This window comes from Oncorhynchus clarkii, chromosome 30 (genome assembly GCF_045791955.1).
Source record: "Oncorhynchus clarkii lewisi isolate Uvic-CL-2024 chromosome 30, UVic_Ocla_1.0, whole genome shotgun sequence".
Classification (NCBI taxonomy): Eukaryota; Metazoa; Chordata; class Actinopteri; order Salmoniformes; family Salmonidae; genus Oncorhynchus; species Oncorhynchus clarkii.
In genome coordinates, this window is record NC_092176.1 from 7,839,077 (window position 1) to 7,855,996 (window position 16,920).

General features: G+C 44.6%; 1 protein-coding gene across 2 annotated transcripts in view; it reads left to right on the forward strand.

The window, feature by feature from the left end:
- The window catches only part of LOC139390118 (protein FAM222A-like), a 79,954-nt gene extending 65,187 nt beyond the window's left edge, over positions 1–14,767 (forward strand). The window contains exon 3 of one of the 2 annotated variants that reach the window (XM_071137279.1): positions 10,243–14,767. In XM_071137279.1, coding sequence (XP_070993380.1) covers positions 10,243–11,738 — 1,496 coding nt within the window. In that variant the 3' untranslated portion in view covers positions 11,739–14,767. The remainder of the gene's footprint in view (positions 1–10,242) is intronic. The other variant, XM_071137280.1, reaches the window with a different exon arrangement.
- Positions 14,768–16,920: the final 2,153 nt, after the last annotated feature.

Sequence of the window (16,920 nt, forward strand, 5' to 3'; positions counted from 1 at the left end):
ATAGTCAATTAGAGGCGGCGCCCCGGCTGAGACGACAGGGATGCAGGGTTAATTGCAGAGGACCAAACAGCTGGCTCTATCAGGGCCCATTGTGCATTGCAGCAGTTGTCACGGCAATCCAGGGCCAGCCTGTAATCGCTAACTAGTCAGCCCTGTGGCAGATGACACCTCCATTAGCACAAGGCAGGTATTGTTCAGCGAGCAAAGCCGTCTCTAGCTCCCCCCTCCACCCCCGCCTGCGCCTCCTTTCATGGCCCAGCTTTTGTCCGGTGTTGGTAACAGAGGGGGGCGGAGAGGATGTCTGTCATAGGATCAGGGTCTATCTAGCCCAGGACCAAACGATAGGCACGGGTCAAGGGTGTCCCTTCGCAACAATGCATTTTCATATCGTTCCATTCCCGGACGGCAATGCGTTTGAACAAGTCAAACTTTTTCCAAAGTAAGTGATTCAAGCATGAGGGATTCGAAGGCTGTTCTACACATGAATTATTAACTTGAATAGCTCCATAACAATGAGGTGGAAAGGGCAAAGCGTCGCTTGCTTGCTCCGTGGAGACAGGATAGATTGAATATGCAGCAGGATGGTGGAAGGGGAAAAAAAGTAGATTAGCATGGCTTGGCCTAAAAGCATTGTAATTTATAGGGACCTGTGGTTTTAAAAGGACACATGGGGGTGGGTGATGGGGCCCCGGACTACAGCGGATAATGCCCTCTTTGGGCTTCGCTCGTGCTGACAGCTCATGCACATTTAACAGCAGCTTCTCTTCTCTGGAGAAAAAGTTCCCGGTGAACCTGGTGGATGTTGCACTGCTGCTGACCTAGTGTTTTCTTTCATCTCTCTCTCTCTCGCTCTTTCTCTCACTACGAATCAACTCCTGTTGGAATTGCCCTAACCCTGTTATCCTCACAGCCTCTGCTTATTTGGTCAAAGCTAATGCGTGTTATGTGCTCATCGTTCTGTGAAGACATCATTGCAAACCGCTCAACCACATGGTCTTTACAACCCTCTTTTTTTTCTTAAATTTAAATTGTATTTTCTTTGGCTTTGTTGCTGTAGAAAGAAAGAGGGGATGGATGAATGTGTATAAGTAAGCGCCACATTGCTGCCACTGGCTGAGAGTAAAGATTGAGAACATAGCAGATCTGATGTGTCGGTGTTACCCATTGGTTTCACTACTAACTAGAAATGTCTCCAACCTGCTCATGATTTCAGAACATTTGGAGCTCTAATAAATGTGAGAAAGGAGGGAGAGGATTTCAGGCAGTTCTTTCCGGCTTATTCCTGTGAATATTCAATTAAGCCACTAATTAGAATGCAAAGCAGTTTTATGCTCCTCTGAATTTCATACTGCACTCTCTCTGCACAACCTCTGACTCCTCATCCCTGTCTGTCTCTCCTTTTCTGCTCTCCTATTTTTCTTCCCTCCCTCCCTCCCTCCCTCCCTCCCTCCCTCCCTCCCTCCCTCCCTCCCTCCCTTACTTTCTCCTTTGCCCCCACCTCGCCTAACTCTACACTCTCCTGCTCAGTCCATCTGCCACTGCTTCTATTGATCAACACAATTTGACCCCTCACTTGGAAGAAGTGCACCAAATTTAATGGATTTTTTAGAGTCTGATCCCGTTCCCAAATCTCTCCTTATTGCTGTTTCGTACCCTTCCCTCTTCCAACCCCATACACAGAAAAATGTGTTCATCAAAATTCAGAGTACCGCTGGCTAATTAAAGGAGTGTTAATTGAGTGTTCAGGATTGAGCTACACACGAGCACACAAACCACCCACAAAGATGGCACAGGGGCACCCCAAGGATGATGTGCTTGGGGAGCTCCACGTCACTCAAAAGACAGAGGGGAGAACAGTTACATCCACCCCGTCTGCTTTGTTCTTTTAGTGTCTAAGCCCTGTCTAAGCCGGGGGAGGGGGGTACTATTAATTCTGGTATATGGAATTGTTTTAAGAAAGTCATACCAAGGATCGTTTTGCTATTTGATTTGGAATTTGAAGACCCCTTGAAGTTTGAAAAATATCGTAAAACATTTTTTTTTATGATATTTTTTTATGATTTTTTTTTCCCCCTGGGGGACTTACTGCCATTAGCCCATACAGACACATTGAATAACTGATTCACTACATGGAACAACAAATGGTCCCAAAAACATACCAGAAGGATGTTTTTTCCTTGGGACTCCTCTCAGATATAGGAGAGGCACTGTGTAGCTCAGTTGGTAGAGCATGGCGCTTGCAATGCCAGGGTTGTGGGTTTGATTCCCACATGGGACCACTTTGAAAATGTATGCACTCAAGTAGTCAATAGCTCTAAGTAGCTCTGGATAAGACAGTCTGCTAAACGACTAAAATGTAAATATAAGAAATATCAGGAAATATTTATTTTGTTTATTTTTGATTTATTACATGTACATTTTTATTTATTACATGTATTTAACTCCATAACAGTCTATATACAGTATACAGTACCAGTCAAAAGGGGTTTTCTTTACTTGTACTATTTTCTACATTGTAGAATAATAGTGAAGACATCAAAACTATGAAATGACACATATCATGTAGCAACCAACATTTTTTAAACAAATCAAAATATTTTTAGATTGTTCAAAGTAGCCACTCTTTGCCTTGATGACAGCTTTGCACACTCTTGGCATTCTCCCAACCAGCTTCACCTGGAATGCTTTTCCAATAGTCTTGAAGGAATTCCCACATATGCTGAGCACTTGTTGGCTGCTTTTCCTTCACTCTGCGGTCCACTTCATCTCAATTGGGGCCGTCATTGTAAATAAGAATGTGTTCTCAACTGACTTGCCTTGTTAAATAAAAAAAAATACAAACAATTTGGGCTGAGGTAGGGTTATTGTGGAGGCCAGGTCGTCTGATGCAGCACTTCATCACTCTCCTTGGTCTACCGACGGACACTTGTGGAGGTCGTAGAGTAAAAGGGAGAACACTAATTGTGTTTGTGAGAGTCATCTTTCCATAGAGGGATTTTGAGGATGTCTCATGGTCTAACAGACACTGCTCTAACTCTGTTACCTTTCACCGCAGATGCAGAAGTGCGACATAGGCGGATTTGGTGGATTGAGACTCATCCAATGCAAAAAAACCCGTATATTTCTGGCTTAAACTGACAGAGTATGGGGATTTTTTTTTTATTATGCTAATAAACCTTAGGGGTTAAAGAGCTTCACGATTCTGTTGAGAAAGACCCTCTGCTGTTCAGTTCACTTCAGTTCTGTCTTGCCATGCTATGGTGTATACACACAAACACATAGCCTCTCTCACTCGGGTGCGAGGCGCTAATGAGCCATGGCATTTCGAGATGTGCCTGCTCTGACACACAGGCATTGTGTGCCAGGCGCTGGGTGATTAAGGACGAAGGTCAGTCCGTTAATTGCCTCCCTGCCATCTCCTCTCCCTGGCGTGGGAGCCAAACCCAGCTCCCAGCTCTCACCACCACTAGCTGTACGGTGCTGGCTCTGCCACTTTTATCTTCACTGCTATAGCATAAACGTATGGTATGAGGATGACCTCACTATGAAGTCTGGGTTTGGATAGTGATATTGTAACATTACGCTATGAAGCCGTGCTTGTCTTTCCCGTTTTTTCTCTGTTCGGTGATGCCGTTTCAGATGTGCATGTGAGAGTGCCGGTCGTCACCTCATGCCTTGTTGTGGAAAATAAAAAGTGTCTTATTCCATCCCCAAGGGAAATAATTAATCCGTACAAGGCTGTCGTGTGTTGAAATGAAGCAAGTGTGAAGCATTTAGCCCAGGAGGCATTGCAGGCTGTCGCCTGCACAGGCACCTGTTGTCGTCCCTGCCCTACATTTCAGTAGAGCGCACAGAGCAGAGCATAACAACATGCTCCACTGATGCCACTGTGTTTGTGTGCGCATATGCACGTAGGTGCATGTGTGTGTACACGTGAGTGTGTGTACAGGAAACCCTAGCCCTGTGAGGAGGAGGTAGGGAAGCTCAGCGGAGGCAGTGGCGGGCACCTCGGTGGCTGTTTATCAGCCAGTAACATCTGTACGCTGTGATCTACTGTAGCTGGAGCCAATAGGTCCCGCAGAGCTGGCCTCGACACCGTTAGGCGCTCTCCTTTCACCTCCTCTATGCCCTTCACTTACTTATCCTGCAAACCCACAGCTCCTCCTGGGAGAAGACGGATGAAGATCCCCTGGCCATGCACATCAAACAGCACGTCAAAGTGTGTGTGTGTGTCACATTTAATCAACTCTGCAACTAACAGAATAGTAGGCAACTAGAATCCGAAAGAGCCCAGACGCTCATTTGCCTCCTCCTCCTCTTCCTCGGTGCCAGTAGGCTCTAATAACCGGAAGCCTTTGTGGGGCTGAGATGGGTTTTGTGGGACCTGTCAAGCCTCTAATCCCTGTGGCCTCTGAAGTGTGAAACCCTTTGATGCCAGGTCGCTCCCCAAAGGCTCTGCCTGTTGACAAACAACGGGCGAGCCAGGGAGAGATGGAAGGAGACTAAGGAGATCGGGAGTAGTGGAACTTTTGTCCGCAGCAGAAGGAGAGACAGCACAGTAGAGTCAGACATGGAAAATATGGACTCAGTCACTGACAAGGAATGGGAATTTGCCACCCTTGAATGAATTTTCTGGTTGTTTTGCAACGTTTTTTTAATTCACGTGGCAGTAATTAGGGGGAATGATGGGCAAGTTGCAGGGGGGTGAGGAGGGGCACAGCCCCTTGATATGCCAAAGCAGAATATCGCTCCTCATTTAAACCATGTAATGATCAAATATGTTTATTTAAAAATGCAGCCAGCCCATTTGCATGTGGACCGGCGAATGGCGAGATTTTTTTTTCTTTGGAGCACATTAAATAAGTCTTCTGTCAGTTTCCCCTGCCTGTGGGAACATCAAAGCGTGTTGCAATCAACGCTGTCACCAGGGAAGGTTAGGTTGGGAGAATTGTGCCCCAGTCAGGCAGCCTCAGTCCTGCTGCCCACTGATCTGGATCTCTATGTTCATGCCTGTAAGGTGTCCATATTAGGACATTCCTACATATGTACTGTGTCCTTCTAAGGACAGTCAAGCATTCCTTGGTTTCCGAGTCATATATGACCCTTTCAGCCCAACCCATTACAATGTGATCAGATTCATTTACAGCCATAAACATAACATTGTATTTTTTTTCAACCTTTTACTCCAGTGGGCTAAATAGTCTTAAACAAAAATCTACCTCACACTCATGGTTATGGGTTTAAAAACACCTGTACCATGTCAGATATACAATTGAAACATATTATATTTAGAGTTTGCATCCCGATATTACACTTTATATACATATATCACAGAAGACTAAAATATAACAAAACCGTTTCACGTAGAAACACTGGATTTCCAGCATTTAAATTTGTTTAATTCATTATGAAAAATATGAATAAAATTCCCCACTCAAGGGTGAGGGTGATTTGACTGCAGGAAAGGGATACTACATTGTCTCTCTTGTCTTATTTAGGACCAGTTGTGATGCTGGAGTCTGATCGTACTGTCATTGACTATTGAAAAGGTTGTGATGTGTAGACCTAATATATTTGCTTGAAGCATCAGTATGTTTTATTTACTTCAACAATCTCCCAGGTGGCACAGCGGTCTGAAGCACTGCATCTCAGTGCTAGAGGCGTCACTACAGACCCTGGTTTGATCTTGGGCTGTATCACAACCGGCCGTGATCGGGCATCCCATAGGGCGGCGCACAATTGGCCCAGTGTCGTCTGGGTTAGGGGAGGGTTTGGCTGTCATTGTAAAATAATAATTTGTTCTTACTTGACTTGCCTATTTAAATAAAGGTTAAATAAATTAGTATTTTCTTGTCTTGTAGTTGGAGCATTCACAATTTCACAGACGCAAATACTATGCAAGCTCTAACTCCCAATTTATTTCCTTTATGATACGGATCTTGTAGATTTAATCATTTTCACAGTTGGAGGCCCATTGAATAGTAGAAATGAACTTCTCATGCTATCAGTAATGGGAGCAGAAGAATAAGAGTTGGTGACTGCTTGGCTGTAAAATATTTTTAAACTGAAATGGAGTGAGTCCCGCTCATACAGCTCCTTGCCTCGAAACTCCTCAGGTCACCACGACATCCGCTGACTGGCGCGTTTCTATTTTGTTTAGTCTTGGTGTTTTTTTTGTTCGCTTTTGCATAAAAATTCATTTTTTAAGGCGTTGCGAGTCATTGGTGGCAGATGATTTATTTATGTGAAATTGAGTTCTTCCCCCGATGCCCCTCTTTTTGTTGCACTTTGTTAAAGGTGACAGGCAAAGGTCTCCACAAAAACCACAACACTTAAATAATAAAGAACTTTTTGGGCGACATGACCAAATTGACATAGAAATGTTAGGTATAGATCTGTAAATTCTTAGAACCGCAGTCTTAGAAGCGGTAGATCTGTTCTTTGTGCGCTCTTTATATGCTTCCCATTCTTAAGTTTCATTTTTGCGTCTTTGTACACCAGCTTTAAACAGCTGAAAATGTCATATTTTTGGTTATGGAAAATACATTTCACAGCGGTTTAGAAGGTACATTGATTCTCTGCACTATACTTGCTTAGAATAGAATGAATGGATGATGTTATTTGAGGGCAGAAAGGAAAGAGCAATGGCTAATACTGCAAGGAACACAAGCTACAGACATGGCTTTTATTAGTCATTTTCTGGATCAGAAATTAAACGAATGAAACTGACAGGATGTGAGAAGACACTTGTATATCTGTGAAATAAACATGTATGTCAATAATTATTCATATTCAGATAATGAGATATAATCTAGATAGCTAATTAGCTAGCTATAGCTAGACAGTGTATTGCCAAGTAATGTGCTGAGGCTGCCATTCAAACAGCTAAGACTAGCTGGCTAACTAGCTAGCTAAATGTTTTAGTTGGTAAGACTGGTTGTATGAAACAACACATGTATAATGAATGTTAGCCAGCTAGTTACCTAGCTAATAAACTTAGCATACATATTGTTTCCCAATAAGTAAACTATCTAGCTAGCTACACTGGCTGCAGCCATTGCAGACAAAAAGCTAACTAGCTAACCAAAATGTGGCTAACTATCACATGAAAACAATGAAGCTATTTCTGATCAAATGTTACCATATGTAGATAGCTAGACCCTTTCTTACTAATTGTACTGTGAACTCAAGGTTAGCTAGCTAGTAAGCAAACATTAGCTAGCCCAAGTGTGGTTTAGCTAGCCAAAAACATCCATGATCATGATCTCTCCTAGGGAAATTGCTTTTAAAAGCATATACACAAACACTCTTACTACTTTGAGCTGGCCCTTAATAAAGATCACTGTAAACAGTAGTGTCGTTTCAAGTGATTTATTATAGTTAGATAGAAGGAGAACAGCATCTTGTCTTCTCATTCTGCAGCATAAATCTGCTCCGACCACCGACTGTCACAGTGCAGCACTAGTGAAAAATATAAACTACTTTGAAATCCCAGTAGCTAGCTACAGCCAGACTATCAAGGTTATCTCTTGACAGATTTGCTTGATCAAATGTGAAATTGAGTTCTGATTGTGTTCTCAACAGTACAATATCGAGCATGTGATATGTTGAACATTTTCAAATTCTGGAATTTTCACAATGCCCTCAAATGACATCCTTTCCAAACATTCCAAAAGAGAATGTTGACAGGTAGTCATGCCTGTTTTAGTGTTAAGGTTTGGAAAAACAGGGAAACCTTTGCCTGTCAACTTTAAGTAGCCATGAAATTGCCTGAATATCATTTAAATCCAATCTCTGTACCCCACCCCCCAACACTGACAAATAATGGTGGGCTTTTAGAAAGGGACATTTTCCTGATTTGCCACCTCATCTCTGGGTCGATTAAGCTGTCGCTACCTGAGTAAAGGCCAATAATACTAGTCTGTGTGACCGAACTCAGACGTTGTGGGATTTCATTTGGGGTTTGGAATGGCTCCAAGTACTAGGTAGCGTACCACAACCACCATTTAGTTGTGAGTGACAGAGGATCTTGCTTATGATAGTGGAATTCTGGCACTAGGCAGGATATCTAGCTAGTGTTACAGCCATAGAAATACATATGTACATATGACTGCATATTACTATGTGTTCTAGTGAATTCTGTGGACCCCAATACTGAAATTACAGAGAAATAAAAAACTATATAAGCCATATGCCAACTTTAATCTAAACTTTACAATTCAGAGATTTTAAAACTAAACATTTTGGAGTTACACTTTACTATGTTCATTCTTTATTGTTTTGTAGCAGCAGGGTTGAAACACATTGTATTAAACGTGACTTGCTATTCTCATTATTTAGCTCACCCTAAAACCAGGTTAAGAATTCCCTACAGATGGTTAATTGTGATTTTAGTTAGGGTTTCCATCGCCCCATCTCCAAGTAGTCCTGGGTCGAATCATTGAGGAAGGGTAAAACCCAGTAAGTGATACTACTTATAAATCTCAACTGTGCCACTGCAATTAAATATGCTTCTCTACCCCCTCCCCCTCCTCCCTCTCCTCATATCAAAGGCTAACCCAATTCGACGCTAAAGAGAGTCTGAATTAATTTCACAAAGCACTGATTTAACAGTGCCTAAGGTGCCAGCCTTCAACAGAATTAGTTTTTTTTATTTTTAAAGATCCATTCGTCGTGGGATATACTTTCACGGGGGGGTTGAAAATGAGATGGAGGGGTCCTGGGGTCCAGCAACATTAAGGCAGTTATATACAATTTAAAATATTACATGACATTACATTTCATAGCACTTCACAACACATTAAGTCTGTTCCCTCAAGCCACTACTCTCTATCACATATCTACAATACAAAATCCACGTGTGTGTGTGTGTGTGTGTGTGTGTGTGTGTGTGTGTGTGTGTGTGTGTGTGTGTGTGTGTGTGTCGAGTGCGTGTCTTAGCATGTGAATGTGTGTCTGTGCCTGTGTGTATCTCTTTACAGTCCTCGCTGTACACCATAAGGTGTATTTTTCTGTTTTTTAAATCTGATTCTACTGCTTGCACCAGTTACCTGATGCGTAGTAGAGTTCCATGTAGCCATGGCTCTATGTAGTACTCCAATAGTCTGTTCTGGATTTGGGGATTGTGAAGAGACCTTTGATGGCATGTCCTGTAGAGTATGCATGGGTGTCAGAGCTGTGTGCTAGTAGTTTAAACAGACAGCATGTCAACACTTCTTACAAAAACAAGTAGTGATGAAGTCCATTCCTTCTCCACTTGGTGCCACGAGAGATTTAGAGGCATATTATTAATGTTATCTCTCCTTTTACATTTAAGGGCCAGCCGTGCATCCCTGTTCTAAGCCAATTGTAATTTTCCAAGGTCCCTCTTTGTTGCACCTGAACCCACGACTGAACAGTACGACAAAACTAGAGCCTGTAGGACCTGCCTTGTTGATAGTGTTATTAAAAATGCAGAGCAGCTCTTTATTATGGACAGACTTCTCCCCGTCTTAGCTACTGTTGTATCAATATGTTTTGACCATGAGAGTTTACAATCCAGGATTACTCCAAGCAGTTTAGTCACCTCAACTTGCTCAATTTCCACATTATTTATTACAATATTTAGTTGAGGTTTAAGGTTTAGTGAATGATTTTTCCCAAGTACAATGCTTTTAGTTTTGGAAATATTTAAGATTAACTTACTCCTTGCCACCCATTCTGAAACGAACTGCAGTTCTATCTCAAGCGCAGCAGTGATTTCACTTGCTGTAGTAGCTGACTTGTATAGTGTTGAGTCATCCGCGTACCTAGACACACTGGCGTTATTCAAGGCCAGTGATATTTCATTAGTAAAGATTTTAAAAAGTAAGGGGCCTAGACCACTGCCCTGGGGAATTCCTGATTCTACCTGGAGTATGTTGGAGAGGCTTCCATTAAAGAACACCCTCTGTATTCTGTTAGACAGGTAACTCTTTATCCACAATATAGCAAGGGGTTTAAAGCCATAACACATATGTTTTTCCATCAGCAGACTAAGATCGATAATGTCAAAAGCCGCACTGAAGTCTAACAAAACAGATCCCACAATATTTTTATCATCAATTTCTCTCAGCTAGTCATCAGTCATTTGTGTAAGTGTTGTGCTTGTTGAATGTCCTACCCTATAAGTGTGGTGACCTGTACGGACTTATTACTTTGTTCCATGCTTAGCTCTGTCTCTTGTGCTCACTCCCATGTGTCTCTTGTCTATTTATCTTGCAGGTGACATGGTGGTTCCCATGCATTCTCCCCGCTACCCCAGCGTGGCTGAGCTGGATGCCTACGCCCAGAAGACGCAGAGCAGCCCACTCTCCATCAAGATCTTCCCCACCAACATCAGAGTCCCCCAGCACAAGCACCTTAACCGGACTGTGAACGGCTTTGACACCACAGGTAGCCAACGCTACAGCCCCTACCCACACCTCCATACAGGCGGCTACACAGGCCTCCTGGCCATTGTCAAGGTCTCTTCCCCCTTTGCCCCCACTAAGGGCGTCCTCAAGAACTCGGAAGGCAGGCGAACTAAGCTTTCCCCAGCCCAAATAGCTGTCGCCCCGTACCCTCCCCCTAGCAGTAGTACTTTAGCCAATGGCCACTGCCGGATGGTGTACCACACTGGACCCTCGCAGCCCCCCGAGGCCCCTGGCCTCTCCCTCTCGGTGCCCCCTAACGTCACTGTGGCCGGCTCTGGGATCCCTGTGACAGGGGGACGAGGCCTGGTCCAGCTACCCCCACAGTCCAACCTCCCTTCCATCCAGAGCATCATCTATCAAATCAACCAACACTGCCAGGCCCAGGCTCTGCAGCAGGTGTGCCAGGGTGCAAACTCCTCCACCGCACCCTCTACCAACCCCAGCCCCTCCAAGCAGGGTGCGGGGGGTATCATGGGGGTATCCTCCTGCTCCTCGGGAGGCGGCTACGTGGGCGGCATGGCACCCCAGCCTAACCTGGTGTACACAGGGGCAGGGCTGCCGCTGGCGGTGCACAGTGGCGAGACCATGAAGGCCGGGATGTACTCGGACAGCATGGACTACATCCTGTGGCAGAAACAGCAACAGCAGCAACAGGCTGTGCTTCGCATGTATAGTGCGGGCAGCGGGGGAGGAGGGGCCATCAGTAAGTCCCCGGAAAGCTGTGGTGCCCCGGGGGGAGCAGGGATCATGGCCCAGGCGCAGGTGTCATCCTCCTCCTCCTCCAGACCCTACCACCTGACGGGGGGAAGTGGAGGGGGTGGGGGGTGCCTGGACAAGGTCAGCTCCTCCCCTCTGAACTGCATGGGGATGCATGGGAACTTCTCGGTTGGCCAGTACTTTGCCCCACCCTGGAACAGCGTGCTGGTCACCCCCGACAGTGACTGTTACAACCCGCACCAGGAGCTCCTGGGGACCACCACCCGAGGGCCAGCCACTGGGGGGCACAGGGAGATGGGCTACCCCCACCACCATCATCCCCACCATCACCACCACCATCATCATCACCACCACCCCGCAATAGACAGCGGGAGCGGGGGATGCCTGTGCTGCAGCTTGCCCAGTAAGAACCAGCTGTGCAACACATCGGTGCTGAGCAGCAGCCTGCAGTCTCTGGAGTACCTGATCAACGACGTCCACCCGCCCTGCATCAAAGAGCAGATGCTGGGCAAAGGCTACGAGACTGTGTCGGTGCCACGGCTGTTGGACCACCAGCACGCGCACATCCGCCTCCCAGTTTACAGATAGAGCGTGGGGGGATGAGGGCGAGAGCCAGGGGACAAGAATGAATGAATGATGCGAAATCTGGATCAAAAGCTGAGGGACAGAGAAGAAGACCTTGATTTCCTGGGGACATATAGGCCTGTTGAGACTGGCACTGCTTGAAGCAGCTCGGAGGCTCCAGGGAGGGAAGCGATGGTGTTAGAGTGGATCTTGTGTTGGGTGACGGGTTGGGGGGTTTCTCCCTCCCAGCCCAGACTGGTTATTTATCAGTCAGGGAGAAAAAGGGTTTTGGTGGTTTTGGGTGCCCTGACAGAAGATTCTCCAGATGTCCCATAGTGTGGTTTGCCAACAGGAATTTGGGGGTGATTTTATTTGTATTTGTTCCTTTCTTGTTTTATTGTTGATGTTGTTGTTTTGAGTCGATTCAACTTTTTTGGTGAGAATTCTAGCTTGATATGAAAGTGCATACAGCCACCTCTGTTGTTCCCCCATCCAAATACAAAGCAACTGGGGTGCTATAGTCACAAAGAAGGCCCCAAAGGGCCAAAGGGTAGGGCTGCTTTCTAGTCCCTAAAGAAATACATCATACTCGCACACATTTTCATACATACACATGCACACACTCAAAAACTCATACACAAATACAGACGTGTACACACAAATGTCACAATGTTGAATGAAAAATATATGACAATATTAGTAATTATTGTTCTATAATTGATCCCATAAATTGCACTGCTTGGAGTTTAAAAACTTTGTTAACTTTGGAGTTTGGAATTGGGTAGTTTGGATATGATATATTTAAGAAACTTGAAAACTTGAACCTATTTTTGTTGTTTTCTATATTTGTAGGTATATTATATGCATAGGCTGCTATGGGGGAAAAGTGTCTCAAAATGCTTTTTTATTGTTTCTTGTTATTCCTCCTCAAGCTGACGTGCAGTTTCTGATGTCCTGGTATAAGGCATAGTCGCTGCTCTGGTTCTGTAACCTAGCCAGAGAGCTATCTTCTCTAAACAACACTGGAATCTACAGTACATCTTGAAAACACTTACTAAAAAGAAAATGTTGCAACAAAAAAAAAAGGTTTTTTTTTTCTTCCCTCTATTGAAGATTGTTACTGTCTGATTGAGAGGTTTTCCAGCATGACCTCTTGTGTGTGGTTTAGTTATACATCTTTTAATATATTTATTTTAATATATTCCTTTTAATCCCTAGATTTGTTTTCCCTAAACTCACCCCCCCCCCCCCCCCCCCCCCCCCCCCACAAAAAAACCCAGTTTAGGAATCTGAAAAATGAGGCTGAATCAGCTTTTTGCTATGGGAGGCTTTTGACTTCGTTCCGTTATAGTGCTATTCCTGTCATGCCTCCCTTTTATAAGTATGGTAGAAGTGGGATATCCCTTTTCACTTCTGGGCACTATCATATAGGAGGAGTGAGAGCTGGGACCAAAAGGGAGTCTTGATGTGAAACAATCATGCCCTGTTCTCTCGGGTGATGTGAGATGAGACAAGGTACACTGCTTTTTCCTGGTCCGTTTCAGCCCATGGTTGAGACGCGTTGAGCCCGAGTCATTCGTTGACTTTAGGATTCAGAACATTTAAATATTTATTATGACTGTGAGTTTCCCTTGAATGTACTGCACTTAAATTACTGAGATGTCTAATGCCTTGGCTTGAGGGACTCGAGTGAAAATATTTTTAAAAAATTATAATAATTGATCAGTGCAGCAGTCCTATGGTCCTAAATTAGCATTTCCTTGGTCAGTCAAATTTCACTGGTAAATTGAGTTTATTAACTGGAGAGAGCGCTGAGGCTTTGTCACGTGGAAATGCTGGCAACAGTGGATATTTATGAAGTGCAATTATTATGACTGTATTAACATTTTTCTCTGAGCTTACACCAAAAAAATGTAAACTACAGTTGTAAATACATTCCCAATGTACCACGTGCCCGACCCCCATACTTTTCTGTTTTGAGGTGTAAAATAAATCTTATTTAAGAATATATTCAGAAGCCACATCTTGGCTGTGAGGTCTGTCATTATTTATTTTAAAAAAAATATTCCGCACAAGAAAAATTGATAGAGAAAAACATGGACTCAAGCCAAATATCTATGATTCTTGAGAGGGTCATATTTTTGGCAAGTCTCATCGTGGTGTGTATAGATCTGAGGTTTGTGTGTGGAATGTGTGTTAAAGTTGAACTGAAACCATTTAGGAAGCAAGGGTCCTTTTTAATAACCTTATACGATCAACAAGCATGTCCCAAAGGCTTCACAAATGTTTTTGTGATCACCGTGGAACCTCTTCCACAAAAACAAACCTTTATATAATGGATTGATCTTCTTTTAAATTTGCCACAATGTGTTCAAGTAGCCGCGTCCATACCATTGTTCATATAGGCCTACCGCTGAAAGAAAGTAGTTATCGACCTACAGTCTTTTCTATCCCAGGATTTGAAGATATTCCAACTCTATATCCTTAGCTTTAGTAGAGATGACTAACGGCAAAACTGAAACTTTCATCGTTTTGCACCTCAACGCATCAGCAAATGTGATTTGCATTTCCCCCTCAAGATAACCCTCTTTACCATGAGCCTTAAAGTGGCAATCAGCAGTTGAAACATTACCAAAGCGTTTTCCCCACCACTATTTCGGTAAAAAGCAGGGTGATGGGGCTGGAGAAATGTAATTACTCTCAAATTTAAAGACAGCTATGGATGCAAGGACTTACCATCCATGGTATCCAAATGATAGTTTAACCATGTTATGAGGCTGTACAGTGTTTGTTTACATTTACAATGTTTACAAACAATGGAGTATAAAGAGCTTATATTTTGTGTACTGATGGGGTGTGACAGTTAACTAAGCTCATGAGGCATATATAAGGGTGTGGTGGCGGGGTGGCCTAGTGGTTGTAGCATTGGACTAGTAACCGAAAGGTTGATAGTTCAAATCCCTGAGCTGACAAGGTACAAAGCTGTCATTCTGCCCCTGAACAGGCAGTTAACCCGCTGTCATTGAAAATAAGATTTTGTTTTTAACTGACTTGCCTAGTTAAATAAAGGTAAAATAAAAATACATTTAAAAAATAAGTTATACAGTGCTGGGAAAAAGTATTTGCTCCCTTTTATAGTTTTCTCTACTTTTGTGTATGTTTGATACTGAATATTATTAGATATTCACCTAAATCCTAATATTAGAGAAAGGGAACTCGAGTGAACAAATAACACAACGGTTTTCTTGTGGTGAAGGAGAGGCGGACCAAAATGCAGCGTGGTGGTTATTCATGTTCTTTAATAAATACATTAATAAACTAACAAAACAATAAATGTGCGAAAACCTAAACAGTCCTATCTGGTGCAAACACAGAGACAGGAACAATCACCCACAAACACACAGTGAAACCCAGGCTACCTAAGTATGATTCTCAATCAGAGACAAATAATGACACCTGCCTCTGATTGAGAACCATACTAGGCCGAAACATAGAAATACCCAAATCATAGAAAAACAAACATAGACTGTCCACCCCAACTCACGCCCTGACCATACTAAATAATGACAAAACATAAATAAATAAAATAATAAAGGTCAGAACGTGACAACAACAATTACACACTTATTTCCTAAACAAAGTTATTCAACACCCTGTCACGCCCTGGCCATAGAGAGGCTTTTATTCTCTATTTTGGTCAGGCCAGGGTGTGACTAGGGTGGGCATTCTAGTTTCTTTATTTCTATGTTTTCTGTTTCTATGTTTTGGCCAGGTATGGTTCTCAATCAGGGACGACTGTCTATCATTGTCTCTGATTGGGAATCATACTTAGGCAGCCTGTTTTGCCACCTTAGTTGTGGGTAGTTGACTTTGTTAGTGGCCTGTATAGCTCTAGTAAGTGTCATGTTCGTTTTGTTGTTTCTTGTTTTGTTGGCGACATTCATAATAAAAAGAAATGTACGCTCACCACGCTGCACCTTGGTCCGGTCATTTCCCTGACGACGTTCGTGACAGAACTACCCACCACAAACGGACCAAGCGGCGTGGTCGGGAGGAGCAGCTTTTTCTGGAGGAATGGACATGGGAGGACATCCTGAATGGGAAAGGATCCTGGACGTGGGAGGAGATCCTGGCGGGAAAGGATCACCTGCCGTGGGAGCAGGTGGAAGCAGCGAGGAAGGCGGAGGCAGCGAGAAAAAGGGCCCAGGAATACACAGGGTCACAGCTGACACGAAAGACCTGGCGGCCACTCCAAATATTATTTTTTTCTGTGGCAGAGTCGGGACTCAGACCTGAGCCAACTCCTCGTGCTTACCGTAAGGAGCGTGATACTGGTTAGGCACCGTGTTATGCGGTGGAGCGCACGGTGTCTCCAGTGCGCATTCACAGCCTGGTGCGCTACATTCCAGCTTCCCGCATTGGACGGGCTAGAGTGGGCATCCAGTCAGGACGGATGGTGCCGGCTCAGCGCGCCTGGCCTCCAGTGCGTTTCTTCGGCCCAGCATGTCCTGCGCCGGCTCTGTGCACTGTGTCTCCGGTGCGTCTGCACAGCCCAGTGCGTCCTGTGTCAGCGCCCCACATTTACCGGGCAAAGGTAACCATCCAGCCAGGATGGGTTGTGCAGGCTCTACACTCGAGTCCTCCAGTGCGCCTCCACGGCCCAGTGTATCCGGTGCATACTCCAAGAACCAAGCCTCCAGTATGTCTCCTGGTAAGCCCTGTGGTAGCTCCACGCACCAGGCTGCCTATACGTCTCCTCACTCCAGTGATGATCCATGGCCCGAAGCCTCCACTGATGATCCATGGCACGAAGCCTCCACTGATGATCCATGGCACGAAGCATCTCCAGTGATGATCCATGGCACGAAGCCTCCACTGATGATCCATGGCACGAAGCCTCCACTGATGATCCATGGCACGAAGCCTCCACTGATGATCCATGGCACGAAGCCTCCACTGATGATCCATGGCACGAAGCCTCCACTGATGATCCATGGCACGAAGCCTCCACTGATGATCCATGGCACGAAGCCTCCACTGATGATCCATGGCCCGAAGCCTCTCCAGTGATGATCCATGGCACGAAGCATCCAGTGATGATCCATGGCACGAAGCATCCAGTGATGATCCATGGCACGAAGCCTCCGGCGACTGTCCCCAGTCTGGGGCCTGCGGCGAGGGTCCCCAGTCTGGGGCCTGCGGCGAG